The sequence below is a fragment of the Mytilus californianus genome, unplaced genomic scaffold (genome assembly GCF_021869535.1).
Source record: "Mytilus californianus isolate M0D057914Y unplaced genomic scaffold, xbMytCali1.0.p SCAF_2, whole genome shotgun sequence".
Taxonomy (NCBI): domain Eukaryota; kingdom Metazoa; phylum Mollusca; class Bivalvia; order Mytilida; family Mytilidae; genus Mytilus; species Mytilus californianus.
Window position 1 is genome coordinate 33,085,216 of NW_026262668.1, and position 15,845 is coordinate 33,101,060.

At 32.2% G+C, this 15,845-nt stretch overlaps 1 protein-coding gene across 1 annotated transcript in view; it reads right to left on the reverse strand.

Moving 5' to 3' along the window:
* Positions 1 to 1,643: 1,643 nt before the first annotated feature.
* LOC127729729 (parafibromin-like) overlaps positions 1,644 to 15,845 on the reverse strand; it is a 30,736-nt gene continuing 16,534 nt past the window's right edge. Inside the window, exons 10-13 of the mRNA XM_052237602.1 lie at positions 12,857 to 12,944; positions 10,035 to 10,264; positions 4,395 to 4,536; positions 1,644 to 3,539 (exon numbers count right to left, since the gene is read on the reverse strand). Of these exons, the coding sequence (XP_052093562.1) occupies positions 3,503 to 3,539; positions 4,395 to 4,536; positions 10,035 to 10,264; positions 12,857 to 12,944 (497 nt within the window). The 3' untranslated portion in view covers positions 1,644 to 3,502. The remainder of the gene's footprint in view (positions 3,540 to 4,394; positions 4,537 to 10,034; positions 10,265 to 12,856; positions 12,945 to 15,845) is intronic.

Consider the following 15,845-nt stretch of genomic DNA (forward strand, 5'->3'; position numbering starts at 1 on the left):
AAATGCTTATTTTTGGCCCCTTTTGGCCCCTAATTCCTTATCTGTTGGTAACATAACCCCCAAAATCAATCCCAACCTTCCTTTTGTGGTATTTAATCTTATGGTAAAATTTCATAGAGTTCCATTCACTTAAACTAAAGTTATAGTGCGAAAACCAATGTGTCTTCAGACAACGACGACGCCAACGTCATACCAATATACGACTGCAAAAAATTTTTGCGGTCGTATAAAAATTGCTAAATTTTTAGTTTCCGTTCTCTAACTGAAGTTTGCCTCAACCAAATGTTATGAAACTTATACACAATGCTTATTACCACAAAATACAGATCAAGTTTGAATTTTGGTGGGGTCACCTTAACCATTCTCGAGTTATGCTCCTTTATAAATTGAAAAAAAAATGCAAAATTTTTAGTTTCCATTCTCTAACTTAAGTTGCCTCAACCAAATGTTATGAAACTTATACACAATGCTCATTACCACAAAACACAGATCAAGTTGAATTTTGGTGGCATCACTTTAACCATTATCGAGTTATGCCCCTTTAGTTTATAAATTGAAAAATTGCAAAAATTTTAGTTATGTTCGGTAACTTAAGTTTGCCCCAACCAAACATTATGAGACCTATACACAATACTTATTATCACAAAATTCAGATCAAAACATTCAAAGTCAATGAACCATGACTGAAGGTGCAGGGCCAAAAAACCTCCATAGAAATGAGAAATCCTATGCTTATAAAACTGCATACCAAACTCCATTGACTTATAATATGTGGTTCCCTTTAAACTAACATTAACACAAACTTGAACTTCTGTACTATGCAAAAGTTTCAAAGTCAATGAACCATGATGATTGGGTGGGGCAATATAATCTTCATGGAAAAGAGACTTGCAAATGCTTGTCCAACTGCAAACCAAATATTTTTGACCTACCACTAATGTTTCCCCATATACTGACCTAATCACGAACTTTTACATCAGTCAAATTTTGTCATTTTTTTTCAACGATTTCCCCACAATTTTTATGAAAATGAATTTTTGACACTGGGAAGCAATTTTAAATATATTGATACCAATGTATCAATTTTTGTTAAAATCCTAAAACAAAAAGATGTTTCTAAAAAATTGGTGATTTTTTTTTCAACATAAACTAAGGTTTTCAACACATTTTTTCCCTCAAATTTCAACAAAAATTGTAATATATTTTCCTTTTAGGTGTTAACACTGTGCATAAGTTGAGGCAATCTTGACTTATGGTACTACATAGAAGTGCTGACTGAATGACTGACTGAATGAGAATAGTCAAGGGGTCCTAATTATAAAATTAAACTGTACCTTCGACCATGAAGTCAAAAAGTATGTATCCTCTACATTAGCTCAAAACTGTCTTTTATTTTCAAACATGCATATCCAATTGTTTAGTACCATCCTGGCTATAATAAGGGTAAAATTTTGAAATTTTACTTTATTTGATGCACAATGCATATTTCTGAATTTATTTTCATCAGGAGAGCTCAAGATCAAAAACATAATCCATTTGAATAAAATGTATAGTATAAAAGCCTGTCAATGGGTGCAAAGAAAAGTAGTCCACTCCAACTTAGATGAAGCAAATAATGCAAATAATAAAAGCAGAAATACAAATAAAATTTCTCATATTTTATTCTTGTTCTCATTAATAACAAGAGGGTACACTTATACTGTGTCTATTAAATGACACAAAAAATAAAATCTCAAACAGCTCTCACTTTTTCATACACTTGCATCTGTTTCTGCATGTATAACATACACTATCTCACACACATACATCCACATCCTCCATTTATCATGTACATTCTTATTCAACTGAATTGCTCAATGTTGGTGTCATTGTACAACCTTTAAATTCTGCAAATAAGACTTTTGTTCACCAATGAACAGAAGACCTAATCTAGAGTCTTTCACAGAAAGAAGGCTGTTCCAGATTCCAGACATTTAATTGAGTGACACTGTTTACTTAATTGGTCTTCATTTGCTTTATGGACAGAAGAAATAAAATGATATTTAAAGCTATTTTAGAAATGTTGAGAGTCCATTTATATAACTATGGAAAGTATATGAAAGATCCAACACTGCTAAGGTTGCATGACAAGATTAAAATCTACATACATGTATATAAACTTTCGCATCATAACTCTTCCTTTACAACACGGCAATATTATGTACAAATCTTTTATACATATAGACAATTTTTACCTAGTTATTTACATATAAAGTACATGGTAAGTACAGGGATTACACAATTATCAGGTTTGAAGACTTGAATTGGATGCAAGAAAAATTTATTACAAACTAATAAATTGAATCTGATTTCTAACATGAATGTATACTTTACACAGAAAAATCTGAATGACATTACTGAAATCAATATTTTTTCTCTCCATCCTATAAAAATTTTAAAACATTTGACAAGAGTACTGGTCAATAATCTAAGCCATGTTAATCCAATGTACACCAGCTTTTAACAAAACTATCATGGTTTAGGAAGACAATGTCTATTTGTGAAATATGAAATAAATTAAGTACAATTTATAGAAATAAACCAACATTAAAAACTTTTGGAAATCTTACAAAATAGTTTCTTTAAAAACACTAATCAAAAGATCTGTTTTGGTCTAAGTCATTAATAACCAAAGTAAAGAACCTATAAGCTGACTAACCAAGCCAAGAACCTATGAGCTGCCTAACATAAAGGAAACAGAAAAATTGTATAAATAAATTTATGAATCTTTCATATTGTATAATTATTTTAAAGAAAAGATATGACACAATCTATGCAATGGTAGTGGAAATTTGAAGAATACCGCAGACTAACATCTCCTTTACTAAACTGTTCACATGACATACATTCTTTGATCCTTGATATACTGCTATGTATATTTAAGTATTTCCTCTTTTCCCTTAGTTAAACTTTAATAAATTTCATTTAAATGTATTTCTCACACTTAATTAGATATTTGGTAAAACATGAAAATGAAACAAATATAAACAGTACATAAATGATACATCTGTAATGAAATAACATACATACAGCAAATCTAAGTCATTCTCACTTCATGATTATCAGTTTTCTTAAGTCTTTTCATGAATGAACTGTCTCCCTTGTGTAACAAAACCTTTCACATTACACATACCATTTTAAGAGTTCAAAACAATTGAAGATATAAGCTTTCCATGTGTGATCTGTTTTAAACCTTTTTCATTGGATGTCATGACCACTTAGTATTACATTATTGTAATTATATAATTGATCATGTTTGTTATCTTATTTACATAAGCAAGCTTTAAAGGGTGTATGTCAAAACAAAATCTTTAATAATAAATTCTAGACTGTCTTTCACCAATATTAGCACTTTGTTTATCTTCATCAACTTTCAGCTGATATCAAGATGGTATAGTTTAATACATTTTATCTCAACAATGAGATTTCATGATTGTAAACACTGAAGTTTTATAATCCCTTTTCAGCATCTCAGATGGGATTTGTTCTTAGCCATAAACCTAAAAAATAGAAAGATGAACTTAGCATTACAATGAAGGTTATAATCAATACCCTTGTCATAAGCGTTCAGAAAATGATGTTACAAATAACATTAGTGTACGTTTTTTTCTAGTAAAAATTTGTACAGGGCTCTACAGAACCCTGTGTCTCGACTACGATTGCTGCTGTCAGTGTATAAGTGTAATGTTGACTGTATAAGGTAAGTCTACTCATCAGTAAAATACAGATATTTTTTTTTATATCAAACTTTTTCCTCCGAGGTTCTTTCTTGACCTTGAAGATTAGATTCAGTCCAAGTTTCTAACAATTTTCAAAATTTGGTTTAAGTAAACTGTTGACACAGAGATTTGTCTCGCCTATCTGCACAAAAATCAGAAAAAGACAATCTGATGGACGGCAACATTGCTTATTAAGCAGAAAACTTAACATTGATAATTGCTAATTAATTCAAAGTCACTGAATCATGTCCTAGGGGGCAGGGCCTCAAAGTAGTCATCAAACTGATATGTACTGATAGTTATGCAACTTTATATTAAATATCAATGATCTATCACAAGTAGTTCCTATCAAAACTAACTTAAGAAGAAAACTTAACAATTGTTGACGAAGTCGCAGCAATCCCTATGTCTCTCTTTCCATGACTTTCGTCAAGGCGAGACAAAAATTATCTCTTAATTATTATAAAAAAGCTTCTGCCAAAGTTTCATAGAAATTTGTCATCTGAACAAAAGTTTATTCATTATATTATGCACTACTTTGGCTTGTAAACTTTTTCTGTGTATTTTGTTTGTTAGTTACATGATTCCTATGTACTGGTGATTGGTGTGAGTGACTCCATAATGTAAGAAACTTACTTGTCAAGAACTTCCCAAAATGTCTGAATGTGTGCTCTGTCTAAATGTCTTTTATTTCTGTCTAAGTTAAGGACAGTCACATTCCATTTCTTTACATTGTTGTCCAATGGTAAGTCTGACCATTTTATATGAAATGCTTTCACTGAAAATAAAAATTCACATGAGAGATTTCAAAGGAGATTCTTCAAAGAAAAAGTCTTAAAGAGGATTATATCATGTTTAAGACCAAAACCATTTCTATTCATCTAATGTTAAAAAATCTGGTTGTTTGCATAGCCTGACAAGAGGCCTTTCGGTTTAATAAGGAAATGTCAGAAAACTAGATGTGAAGGAACAACACGAATGGCACTGCTCGCAAAAAAAGCTTGAAGCAATTTTTAGGAATGGAAATTCCAAAGCCCATTGTTTGGAAAAAATCAGTGGAGCCGAACCAAACTTAAACTCGATCTGTTACTTATCATAGTAGACTCACATACTAAAAATCAGCGCAATATGGGAAGGCATTTAGATAAAAGTCTATAACTGTTATTTCATGAAATTTTCAAAGTCCAAAGCCCGTAATTTCGGCAAAAAACAAAGGAACGGAACCAAACGTAAACTCTATCTGTAACTCGTCACAGTATAACTCAAATACTAATAAAATGCTTCGCTGGGGCGCAGCTTGATACGACCGCAGAGGTCGAACCCTGAACAGTTGGGGCAAGTATGGACACAACATTCAAGCTTGATACAGCTCTGAATTTGGATTGTTATTAAATATTTGACACAGCATAGGTTTCTGACACAGAAAGAATGTGGTCTAAGAACTTGAATTTTTTTAATTTACCTATTATGGTCCAATGTCCAAAATCAAAATACATGGTTAGATTCAGCATATCAAAGAACCCCATATATTCAATTTTTGTTAAAATCAAACAAAGTTTAATTTTGGACCCCAACTTGGACAAACTTGAAAACTGGGCCCATAATCAAAAATCTAAACACATGTTTAGATTCAGCATATCAAAAAACCCCAAGAATTCAATTTTTGTTAAAATCAAACTAAGTTTAATTTTGGACCCTTTGGACCTTAATGTAGACCAATTTAAAAAACGGGACCCAAAATTAAAAATCTAAAAACACGGTTACATTTGGCATATCAAAGAACCCCAATAATTCAATTTTTGATGAAATCAAACAAAGTTTAATTTTGGACCCTTTTGACCACAATATGAACCAATTTGATAGCGGGCCTACAAAATAAAAAATCTAAATAAATGGTAAGATTCAGCATATCAAAGAACCCCATATATTCAATTTTTGTTGAAATCAAACAAAGTTTAATTTTGGACCCCAATTTGGACCAACTTGAAAACTGGGCCAAAAATCTAAAATCTAAATACATGCTTAGATTCAGCATATCAATGAACCCCATATATTCAATTTTTGTAAAAATCAAACAAAGTTTAATTTTGGACCCCAACTTGGACCAACTTGAAAACTGGGCCCATAATCAAAATTCTAAACACATGTTTAGATTCAGCATATCAAAGAACCCCAATAATTCAATTTTTGATGAAATCAAACAAAGTTTAATTTTGGACCCTTTTGACCTCAATATGAACCAATTTGATAGCGGGTCCACAAATAAATAAATGTGGATAGTGTCCACATGTGGACACAGATGATGCCCCCGCTTGCATATCATATAGTTATAAAGGGACATAACTGAAGAACGGTAAAAGTGACGCTACCCAAATTTGAACTTGATCTGAGTTTTGTGGTAATAAGCATTGTGTGTAAGTCTCATAACATTTGGTTGAGGCTAACTTGAGGAGAGAACAGAAACTAAAAATTCAGCAATTTTTCTATTTGTAAACACGCATAACTCTAGAACGGTTGTGTATAAGTTTTACAACATTTGGTTGAGACAAACTAAAAATTTCAGCAGTTTTTAAGTTTATAAAGGGACATAACTCTAGAATGGTAAAAGTGTTGCCACCTAATTTCGTACTTAATCTGTATTATGTAGTAATAAGCATTTGTGTATAAGTTTCATAACATTTGGTTGAGGCAAACTCAAGTTAGAGAACTGAAACAAAAAAATTGTACTTGATCTTTACTGAGTTTTGTGGTAATGAATATTGTGTATAGGTTTCATAATGTTTGGCTGGGGAAAACTTCAGTTACAGAATGGAAACTAAAAGATTTTGCAATCTTTCTATTTATAAAGGGGCATAACTCAATAATGGTTAAAGTGACACTACACAAATTCAACTTGATCTGTGTTTTATCAGTGGAAGTCAAAATTAAACATTGCATTGTATAAAGCATTGATTGTAGTTGATTCAACTATAATCATGGTCAAAGGAAGATAACTCCAATTTTAAAAATATATTATATGAACTTGATATTTAGAAGAAAATAAAAATTTTGCAATTTTTCCTTTTATAAAGGGGCATAACTCTAGATCAGTTAAAGTGACACCACCAAAATTCAAACTTGATCTGTGTTTTGTGGTAATAAGCATTGTGTACAAGTTTCATAACATTTGGTTGAGGCAAACTTAAGTTAGAGAACGGAAACTAAAAATTTTGCAATATTTCCTTTTATAAAGGGGCATAACTCTAGATCGGTTAAAGTGACGCAACCAAAATTCAAACTTGATCTGTGTTTTGTGGTAATAAGCATTGTGTATAAGTTTCATAACATTTGGTTGAGGCAAACTCAAGTAAGAGAACGGTAACCAATTTCGGGACGTACGTACGTACGTACGTACGTACGTACAGACGGACAAGGGTAAAACTTAATGCCCCCTCCGCTACGGCGGGGGCATAAAAATCTAATTACATGGTTAGATTCAGCATATCAAAGAACCCCAAGAATTCAATTTTTGATGAAATCAAACAAAGTTTAATTTTGGACCCTTTTGACCTCAATGTGGACAAAGTTGATAACGGGGCCTAAAAATCAAAAATCTAAATACATGGTTAGATTCAGCATATCAAAGAACCCCATATATTCAATTTTTGTTGAAATGAAACAAAGTTTAATTTTGGACCCTGATTTGGACCAACTTGAAAACTGGGCCCATAATCAAAAATCTAAATACATGTTTAGATTCAGCATATCAAAGAACCCTAAAAATTCAATTTTTGTTAAAATCAAACTAAGTTTAATTTTGGACCCTTTTGACCTTAATGTAGACCAATTTGAAAACGGAACCAAAAATTAAGAATCTAAATACACGGTTAGATTCGGCATATCAAAGAACCCCAATAATTCAATTTTTGATGAAATCAAACAAAGTTAAATTTTGGACCCTTTGGACCTCAATGTGGACCAATTTAAAAACGGGGCCCAAAATCCAAAAACTTAATACACGGTTAGATTCAGCATATTAAAGAACCCCAAGAATTCAAGAATAAAACCCCATTGAAATTGATCAAGAAATAAGCAATTTATACGAAGTATCTTCTTTTGCACAATACTGTGCAATTGAATATTTCTTGCTATATTGCAATACTGTACAATTGACAATTTCTTGCTATTGCCCAATATTGTGCTATTGGATATTTCTTGCTATTGCGCAATACTGTGCAATTGAAGATTTCTTGCTATTGCGCAATACTGTGCAATTGAAGATTTCTTGCAATTGTGCAATACTGTGCAATTGAAAATTTCTTGCTATTGCACAATACTTATTATATAATAATTTACACATCCTGTTTGGTGTGTATCTCCTACCATATCATTATTATTTGCTTTTAAATATTAATCAGAAATAACCAACTTAAAATGGAAAATTTTAAAAGAAAAAAAAAAGGAAAAAAAGAAAAAAAAGAGAAAAAAAAAATCCCCCCCCCCCAAATTTTTTGAACCCCCTTATGATTCATCACCCCCAAACTCAATCCCAGCCTTCCCTTTGTGGTATGGTACCTTGCAGTACAATTTCAGAGAGATCCATACACTTGAACACAAGTTATTGTCTGGAAACTAGAAAAATGCTTATTTTTGGCCCCTTTTTGGCCCCCAATTCCTAAACGTTTCAGGCAATTACCCCCAAACTCAATTCCAGCTTTCCCTTTGTGATATGGAACCTTGTAGTACAATTTCAGAAATATCCAAACACTTACACACAAGTTATTGTCATGAAACTAGAAAAATGCTTGTTTTTTGCCCCTTTTTTGGCCCCTAATTCCTAAAATTTTGAGGCAATTACCCCCAAAATCAATTACAGCCTTCCCTTTGTGATATGGAACCTTGTGGTACAATGTCAGAGAGATCCATACACTTACACACAAGTTATTGTCTGGAAGTTACAAAAATGCTTATTTTTGGCCCCTTTTTGGCCCCTAATTCCTTAACTGTTGGTACCATAACCCCCAAAATCAATCCCAACCTTCCTTTCGTGGTATTGAACCTTATGGTAAAATTTCATGGAGATCCATTCACTTAAACTAAAGTTAGAGTGCGAAAACCAATGTGTCTTCGGACGACGCCGGACGACGACGACGACGACGACGACGACGACGACGACGACGACGCCAACGTCATACCAATATACGACCAAAAAATTTTCAATTTTTGCGGTCGTATAAAAATCAGCTCAATATGTGTTGGTGTTTACAAAAAAGTCTGTATAACTGTTATTTTTATAACTGGTCCATTAAAATACAATTATTCTTTATAGAAAGAAGTAAATATACATAACATCAAACATGTAAATTTTAATAGATCTCAATACTGTACATGTGAATCACGGCTTCTCATCTTTCTTCAGGGATTTTGTTACATATCAATCTTATGGACTCTGTAATTTTAAATTTTCAATACAAGCATACTCTGCTAAATTGCATAATTTTGTCTGACAAACAGGTGAATCTCAAATTAAAGTACCCATCAGATTACAAATTTCCTATAGGCTTGTTTGCAATGTTTGTAAGAACAACAAAACAAGCATTCTGTGAGTATTGCATGGCAATACATAGTTCCCTACCGATTAAAAATTCATTGTCTTGGAACAAAATTCTAACTTGATCTATAACTTGTCATGGTGTAAACTATATAACAAATATCAAGTTAATATCTTCAAGCATGACGAAAAAAAGTGGAGAAAACTGATTATTTACGTGAATTTTCTAAGTCAAAGGACCATAACTCTGCACAAAATCATATGACCGGAACAAAATCCGAACTTGATCTGTAACTTGTCATGATAAAACAATACAACAAATATCAAATCAATATCTTCAAGCATGAAGAAAAAAAGTGTGGAAAACTGATTTGCCGGACTGACGGATGGACAGACAGAGTGCAAACCTAAAGTCCCCTTTGAATTCGTCGTTAGGGGACTAATTAAGTTTTAATGAAAATACAACTTTTCCTCAATCTATGAAAATTGTGACCCACTAGATCTAGAAAACTAACAACGTGGGAAGGATCCATCCTTGATGCATAGCCCTTATTAATCAACAGCATATTGAACAAGGTCACTCCATTGTCTCATAATGGTCTACAGGAGAACACTGTTTTGTTATTATCCAGCATTTTTCCACTGAAATATTCTTCTATGGCAAACAACTACTTGCAAGTTCCTATAATTAATGTACATTTGTAACAACTACACAGAAAAATTTCACTTAAAAGTATTGGCCTTACCTTTTGCAAATATATCTACAGGGTTACCATTCCATGGCCAGCCTTTGAACTGCCATGCAGGTCCCTGTACAAAAACAGCCACAACCCTATCCCAATCATCTGTACTCAATTTAGCAGCACTGTCTATTATCCTGTATGGCACTGTTAACCCTCCATTCTTCCGTCTCTGTATTAAAACTTCATTGTCACGTTTTGCTCCCTGCCCTTTCTTGTCATCAGTTGAAACAAATCTAAAACATATACACCATATATCATATATTAAAGTGTAAACAAATCTAAATCATATATACACCATATACAGTGATTTTGCTAGCGCTCGTCACTTTCGTCTTTTACGAAACAATTTCGAAATGACGAAAGTATTTCAAATCAATTTCGTCACTTAAAATTTGGAAAGTGTAAAAAAATTTCGCATGAAAATACTATATTTCTACCTGTCTTCATGTTTCTGACAAGTTTATGACCCTCGGCTAATCAATGTTTACAACAGGTGTTAAAAGATGTGATTAGTTAATTTGCTTATCGCCATCGGATGGGTCACTTATTCGTTAATTGTTTATATACCTTATAATTGACCATCATAATTATTCATCCCAGTAAAAATTTTCAATTTCTATATTTCTCAAACGACCACAATTTGCAGTTTGTTTATCCTAGTTTCGTCATTAAAACAAAATTGTTTCCCCCCAGACAGTTCGCATTTTAATTTCAATATTTCTCAAACGATCCCAATTTGCAGTTTGTTTGTTGTAGTTTCGTCATATGAACGTATTTTCGTCAGATTTGATATAACTTTTCACCAGAAACTTTCGACAATTTCGATTAAAAAGATAGAACATTTTTATTCACGGGTCAAACAGGTGCTTCCTTTACGTTGTACTGGGCATGCATGAAAGTATTCTTATAAATTTGTAGACACTAAAACATAAAATACGAAATCTTTTAGTATCAAATTAAACAAGAGACAAATATATTTATTACTAAGCAACTTAATTTTAAAAAAATGATAATTTCCTTCTTTTTGTTAACCACAAACCAATCCGTAGATGAATCCGGATTTATTCTTAATTTATTATCTACTTGTCACTTCCCATTTTCATTTCGTTTAAAAATCGAAAGTAAACGTAATCTATTCTCGATTAATTTACAATTTACAGCCATAACAATCGTTCCATTAAGTATTGATACAAATCCTTGTTTCCAACTTCAAAGAAATGAATTCCAAATTTCGATTTAAATGTCTTTACAAGGATAATGATTACGCAGTGAAATAGTCGTTACAAGTTCATTTATGGGAATTATGCTATGGTTTTAAAAAAGAGGCACCCAACTTTTGTTGATCAGGAATGTCCCCTGCAAATACCTGAAGTGAAATTGTGAACTAGATTTCCGGATCCCTGTTCTTATCTTCATATTTAAGTATCACATTAGTCAAATCATGCAATGACTGCCTACATTAGCAGGCCTAAGCCCTACAAAGGTCCTATTCCTTGAAGGACTTGGGCATATGTAAAGCTAGAAATATACGTCCTTGATTCATTGCTGTTACCCAAAATAAGGTTGATTTTCATCTCGCGCAAAAGTGACTAAAGCCCTCAAAATCCTAGCTGAAACCCTGACCATATATCATATATTAAAGTGAAAACAAATCTGAAACATATACACAATATATCATATATTAAAGTGTAAACAAATTTGAAACATCTACACAATTATCAGTTTGACAGTGACGATGAGTTGTAAAGTGTCAGCACTTCATATCAGTTATAACAAATATTTTTGTCACATTCTTCTCAAAAACTGCTTAGCAAAATGACTTCATACTTAGTCAGTAACTTGACATTGGTTAGTTGTAATGTGTGATCACTTTTCAGATCTGTCAGTAACCTACTTTCTGTTTGCCAATACTTTGAATGTTTCAATATGTTGAAAGAACTTAAAACCTTCTACAAGAAAATTGGTAAACAACATGTATAGTTTCAGTAGCAATATAGTTACACACATTTCTTTCAACTGTATTTCAATATACACTAAACAACATGTTCTAAACGTACATAAAATAAGGAGATGATGTTCTAAAAGTATTTAAAATGAGGTACGATTGCCAATGTTTTTCAATACACACAACACAATATGTTCCATCTATTAAAGTAAGTAATAAACTGTTGAAATAGAGATATGTTTCACCTTTATGTAATTTTGATAGTACAATGCAAATGTTAAAAGTAAAATGGCAATACTGTGGATTCATTATTATTCGTTGGATACCAATTTTCGTGGGTTTCGTGGGTACAGGTGAACCACGAATTCAAATGTTCAACGAATTACAAACTTTCTATTGGCTTTGTATGCAGAAATTGGTAAAACCACGAAATAAAATATCCATGAAAATGCAAGTTTTCCTCAATCCACGAAAAATTCGAAAATTGATACCCACGAAAATAAATGAATCCACAGTACTCTAATATGTCACCTATGCAAAACAGTCAAAGTCAATAAATCATGACTGAAAGTGCAGGCCCAAATAATCTCCGTGGAAATGAGAAATGCCAATGCTAATACAAATGTTAAATACCATTGACTTATCCTAAATGGTTCTCTTTGAACGGAACCGCAAGTACTATCAGATCTGTACTTTGTGTCTTTAGTGTTTTTGTTAGTTTTTTTATGCTTTTATATTGAATTGATGAATTAAGCCCTTTTCAACTGATTTTTATAGTTTGTTCTTATGTTGTACTGATACACCCGGACTACCTAAATGATACAAAACGCTCAAGGAATCCATATAGAACACTATTCACTTTTATATCTTCTTCACTTACCTAAATTCCTGTAACATATCTTTAGCATTAAACATAGTGATGAGGGATGTAAGAGCTGCTGGAATAATGATGATTGGTGTCCGAGATCCTTAAAAGATAAATAAAAAATTTTACTGGACTTAAAATCTCTTTTTCTCCATTCTATTCACAATTATGCATATGTGTTTCATCAGCACAGTAACTTTGTCTTATACCTATTAAACAGCCTGTAGTAATGTTCTTATAAAACATTGCAATATAATTAATCTATACCAGGCCTGTTGTTGAGTGTATGTTAATATCGACCATTCACAATTATTTTCAAAGTCTCTTAACAAGAGGCTGCAAAGAGCCTGAATTGTAACCTGTCAAAACTTGAAATATTAGGTAAAAAGTAAAACGTTAGTAAATAAAATGCTTCGGTGAGCGCAGCCTGATACGACCGCAGAGGTTGAACCCTGAGCAGTTTGGGCAAATTTGGACACAATATTCAAGCTTGATACTGTCTGAATTTGGATTGTGATCAAATTTTTGACATAATATAGGTTTCTGACACAAAATAAATGTGGTCAAAGATCTTAAAAATTCGTAAGGGTTCCGCGGAACCCAGTGTCTCGCCTACTTTTGCTGTTAATCGCAGGCTCAACAAAAATGAGGAAAAAAAATTGATAAAAATATTCCTCTCTATACTATCTTTTGATTGTAAGTAGCTTCTGTTCAAGTTTGGTAAAAATCCAGGATAGTTTATGAATCTAATAAATGTTTTAAAAACTTAAACTGCAGACTGTATGTAATGTTAACTGGAAGAAAAACTAAGTCCATTTATAAGTAAAATACAGAAAAAATGGAACAAAATTTTAACAAAATTTCCTTCTAGATACTAGCTTTTAATCATAAACAAGCTTCTGTCCAAGTTTGATACAAATCCAGGATAGTTTAAGAAAGTTGTTAAAATTTCAAAAAACTTTAACCAAAGAGTGAATGTAATGTTAACTGGCAGAAAAACTAAATCCATTTATAAGTAAAATACAGAAAAAATGGAATTTTTTTTTACAAAATTTATTTCTGGATACTATCTTATGATCATAAACAAGCTTCTTTCCAAGTTTGGTAGAAATTCAGGATAGTTTAAGAAAGTTATTAAAATTTCAAAAACTTTAACCACAGAGTGAATGTAATGTTTCCTGGCAGAAAAACTAAGTCCAATTATAAGTAAAATACAGAAAAAATGGAATTTTTTTTTTACAAAATTTATTTCTGGATACTATCTTATGATCACAAACAAGCTTCTTTCCAAGTCTGGTAGAAATCCAGGCCAGTTTAAGAAAGTTATTAAAATTTCAAAAACTTTAACCACAGAGTGAATGTATAGTTTCTGGCAGAAAAACTAAGTCCATTTATAAGTAAAATACGGAAAAAATGGAATTTTTTTTTACAAAATTTACTTTTGAATATTATCTTATGATCATAAACAAGCTTCTGTCCAAGTTTGGTAGAAATCCAGGATAGTTTAAGATAGTTATTAAAATTTTAAAAACTTTAACCACTAGAGTGAATATTTGTGGACGCCGCCGCCGACGGAATGTAGGATCGCTATGTCTCGCTTTTTCGACAAAAGTCGTAGGCTCAACAAAAATCTATTGCGCAATACTGTGCAATTGAAGATTTCTTCTTGAAACTTTTCAAAAATTTGAAATTTGAAAAATTTTGGGAAAAAAATCCCCCCCCACCCCCCCCAACTTTTTGAAACCCCCCTTGGAGCAATAATCCCAAAACTCAATCCCAGCCTTTCCTTTGTATTATGGAACATTGTAGTACAATTTCAGAGAGATCCATACACTTAAATGCAAGTTATTGTCTGGAAACTAGAATAAACAGCTGCGTCATGAGCGCATGATACGCCCGTCATCTTGTGTGTGAATTTTTATGCAATAAGCATAAATAGTATCTGACATACGGCGTGACATGCGAAAACCCCCCTTTTTTTTTTTACAAAAACTCAATATCTCTTAAATAAAATTTTGAATCAAAACCAAAAAGTATACAGATCTTTAGATTAATATAACTAAGAAGTGTGTAAAATTTTAAGCAATAATCATAAATCGTTTTCGAGATACGGCGCGACATGTGAAAACCCCCCCTTTAAAAAAAAAAAAAAATCAATATCTCAAAAATAAAATTTTGAATCAAACCAAAAAGTATACAGATCTTTAGATTAATATAACTAAGAAGTGTGTAAAATTTTAAGCAATAAATATAAATCGTTTTTGAGATACGGCGCGACATGTGAAAAAACCCTCCCCCTTTTTTTACAAAATACTCAATAACTCAAAAACAAAATTATGAATCATCACCAAAAAGTATACAGATCTTAAGGTTAATATAACTAAGAAGTTTGTAAAGTTTTAAGCAATAATCATAAATTGTTTTTGAGATACGGCGCGACATGAAAAAAACCACACACCTGTTTTAGTTACTAAGTCCCGTAACTCAAAAAGTTTTAATCTTATTTTCACCAAAAAATATACAGATCGTTTGACCATCATAAGAAACAACTAGGTTAAGTTTCATGAAATTTGGATAAGTCATTCTCAAGTTACGGTGTGACATGTTTACGCCGGACAGACAGACGGACGCCGGACATTTGTATACCATAATACGTCCCGTCAAAAATTTGACGGGCGTATAAAAATGCTTGTTTTTGTCCCCTAATTCCTACATGTTTGGGGCAATTAACCCCAAACTCAATCACAGCCTTCCCTTTGTTATATGGAACCTTGTGGTACAATGTCAGAGAGATCCATACACTTACACACAAGTTATTGTCTGGAAACTTGAAAAATGCTTGTTTTTGGCCCCTTTTTGGTCCTTAATTCCTAAACTGTTGGCCCCATAACCCCTTAAATGAATCAAAACCTTCTACTTGTGGTATTAAACATTGTGGTACAATTTCAGAGCAATCGAAATACTTATACACAAGTTATTATCCTGAAACTAGAAAAATGCTTGT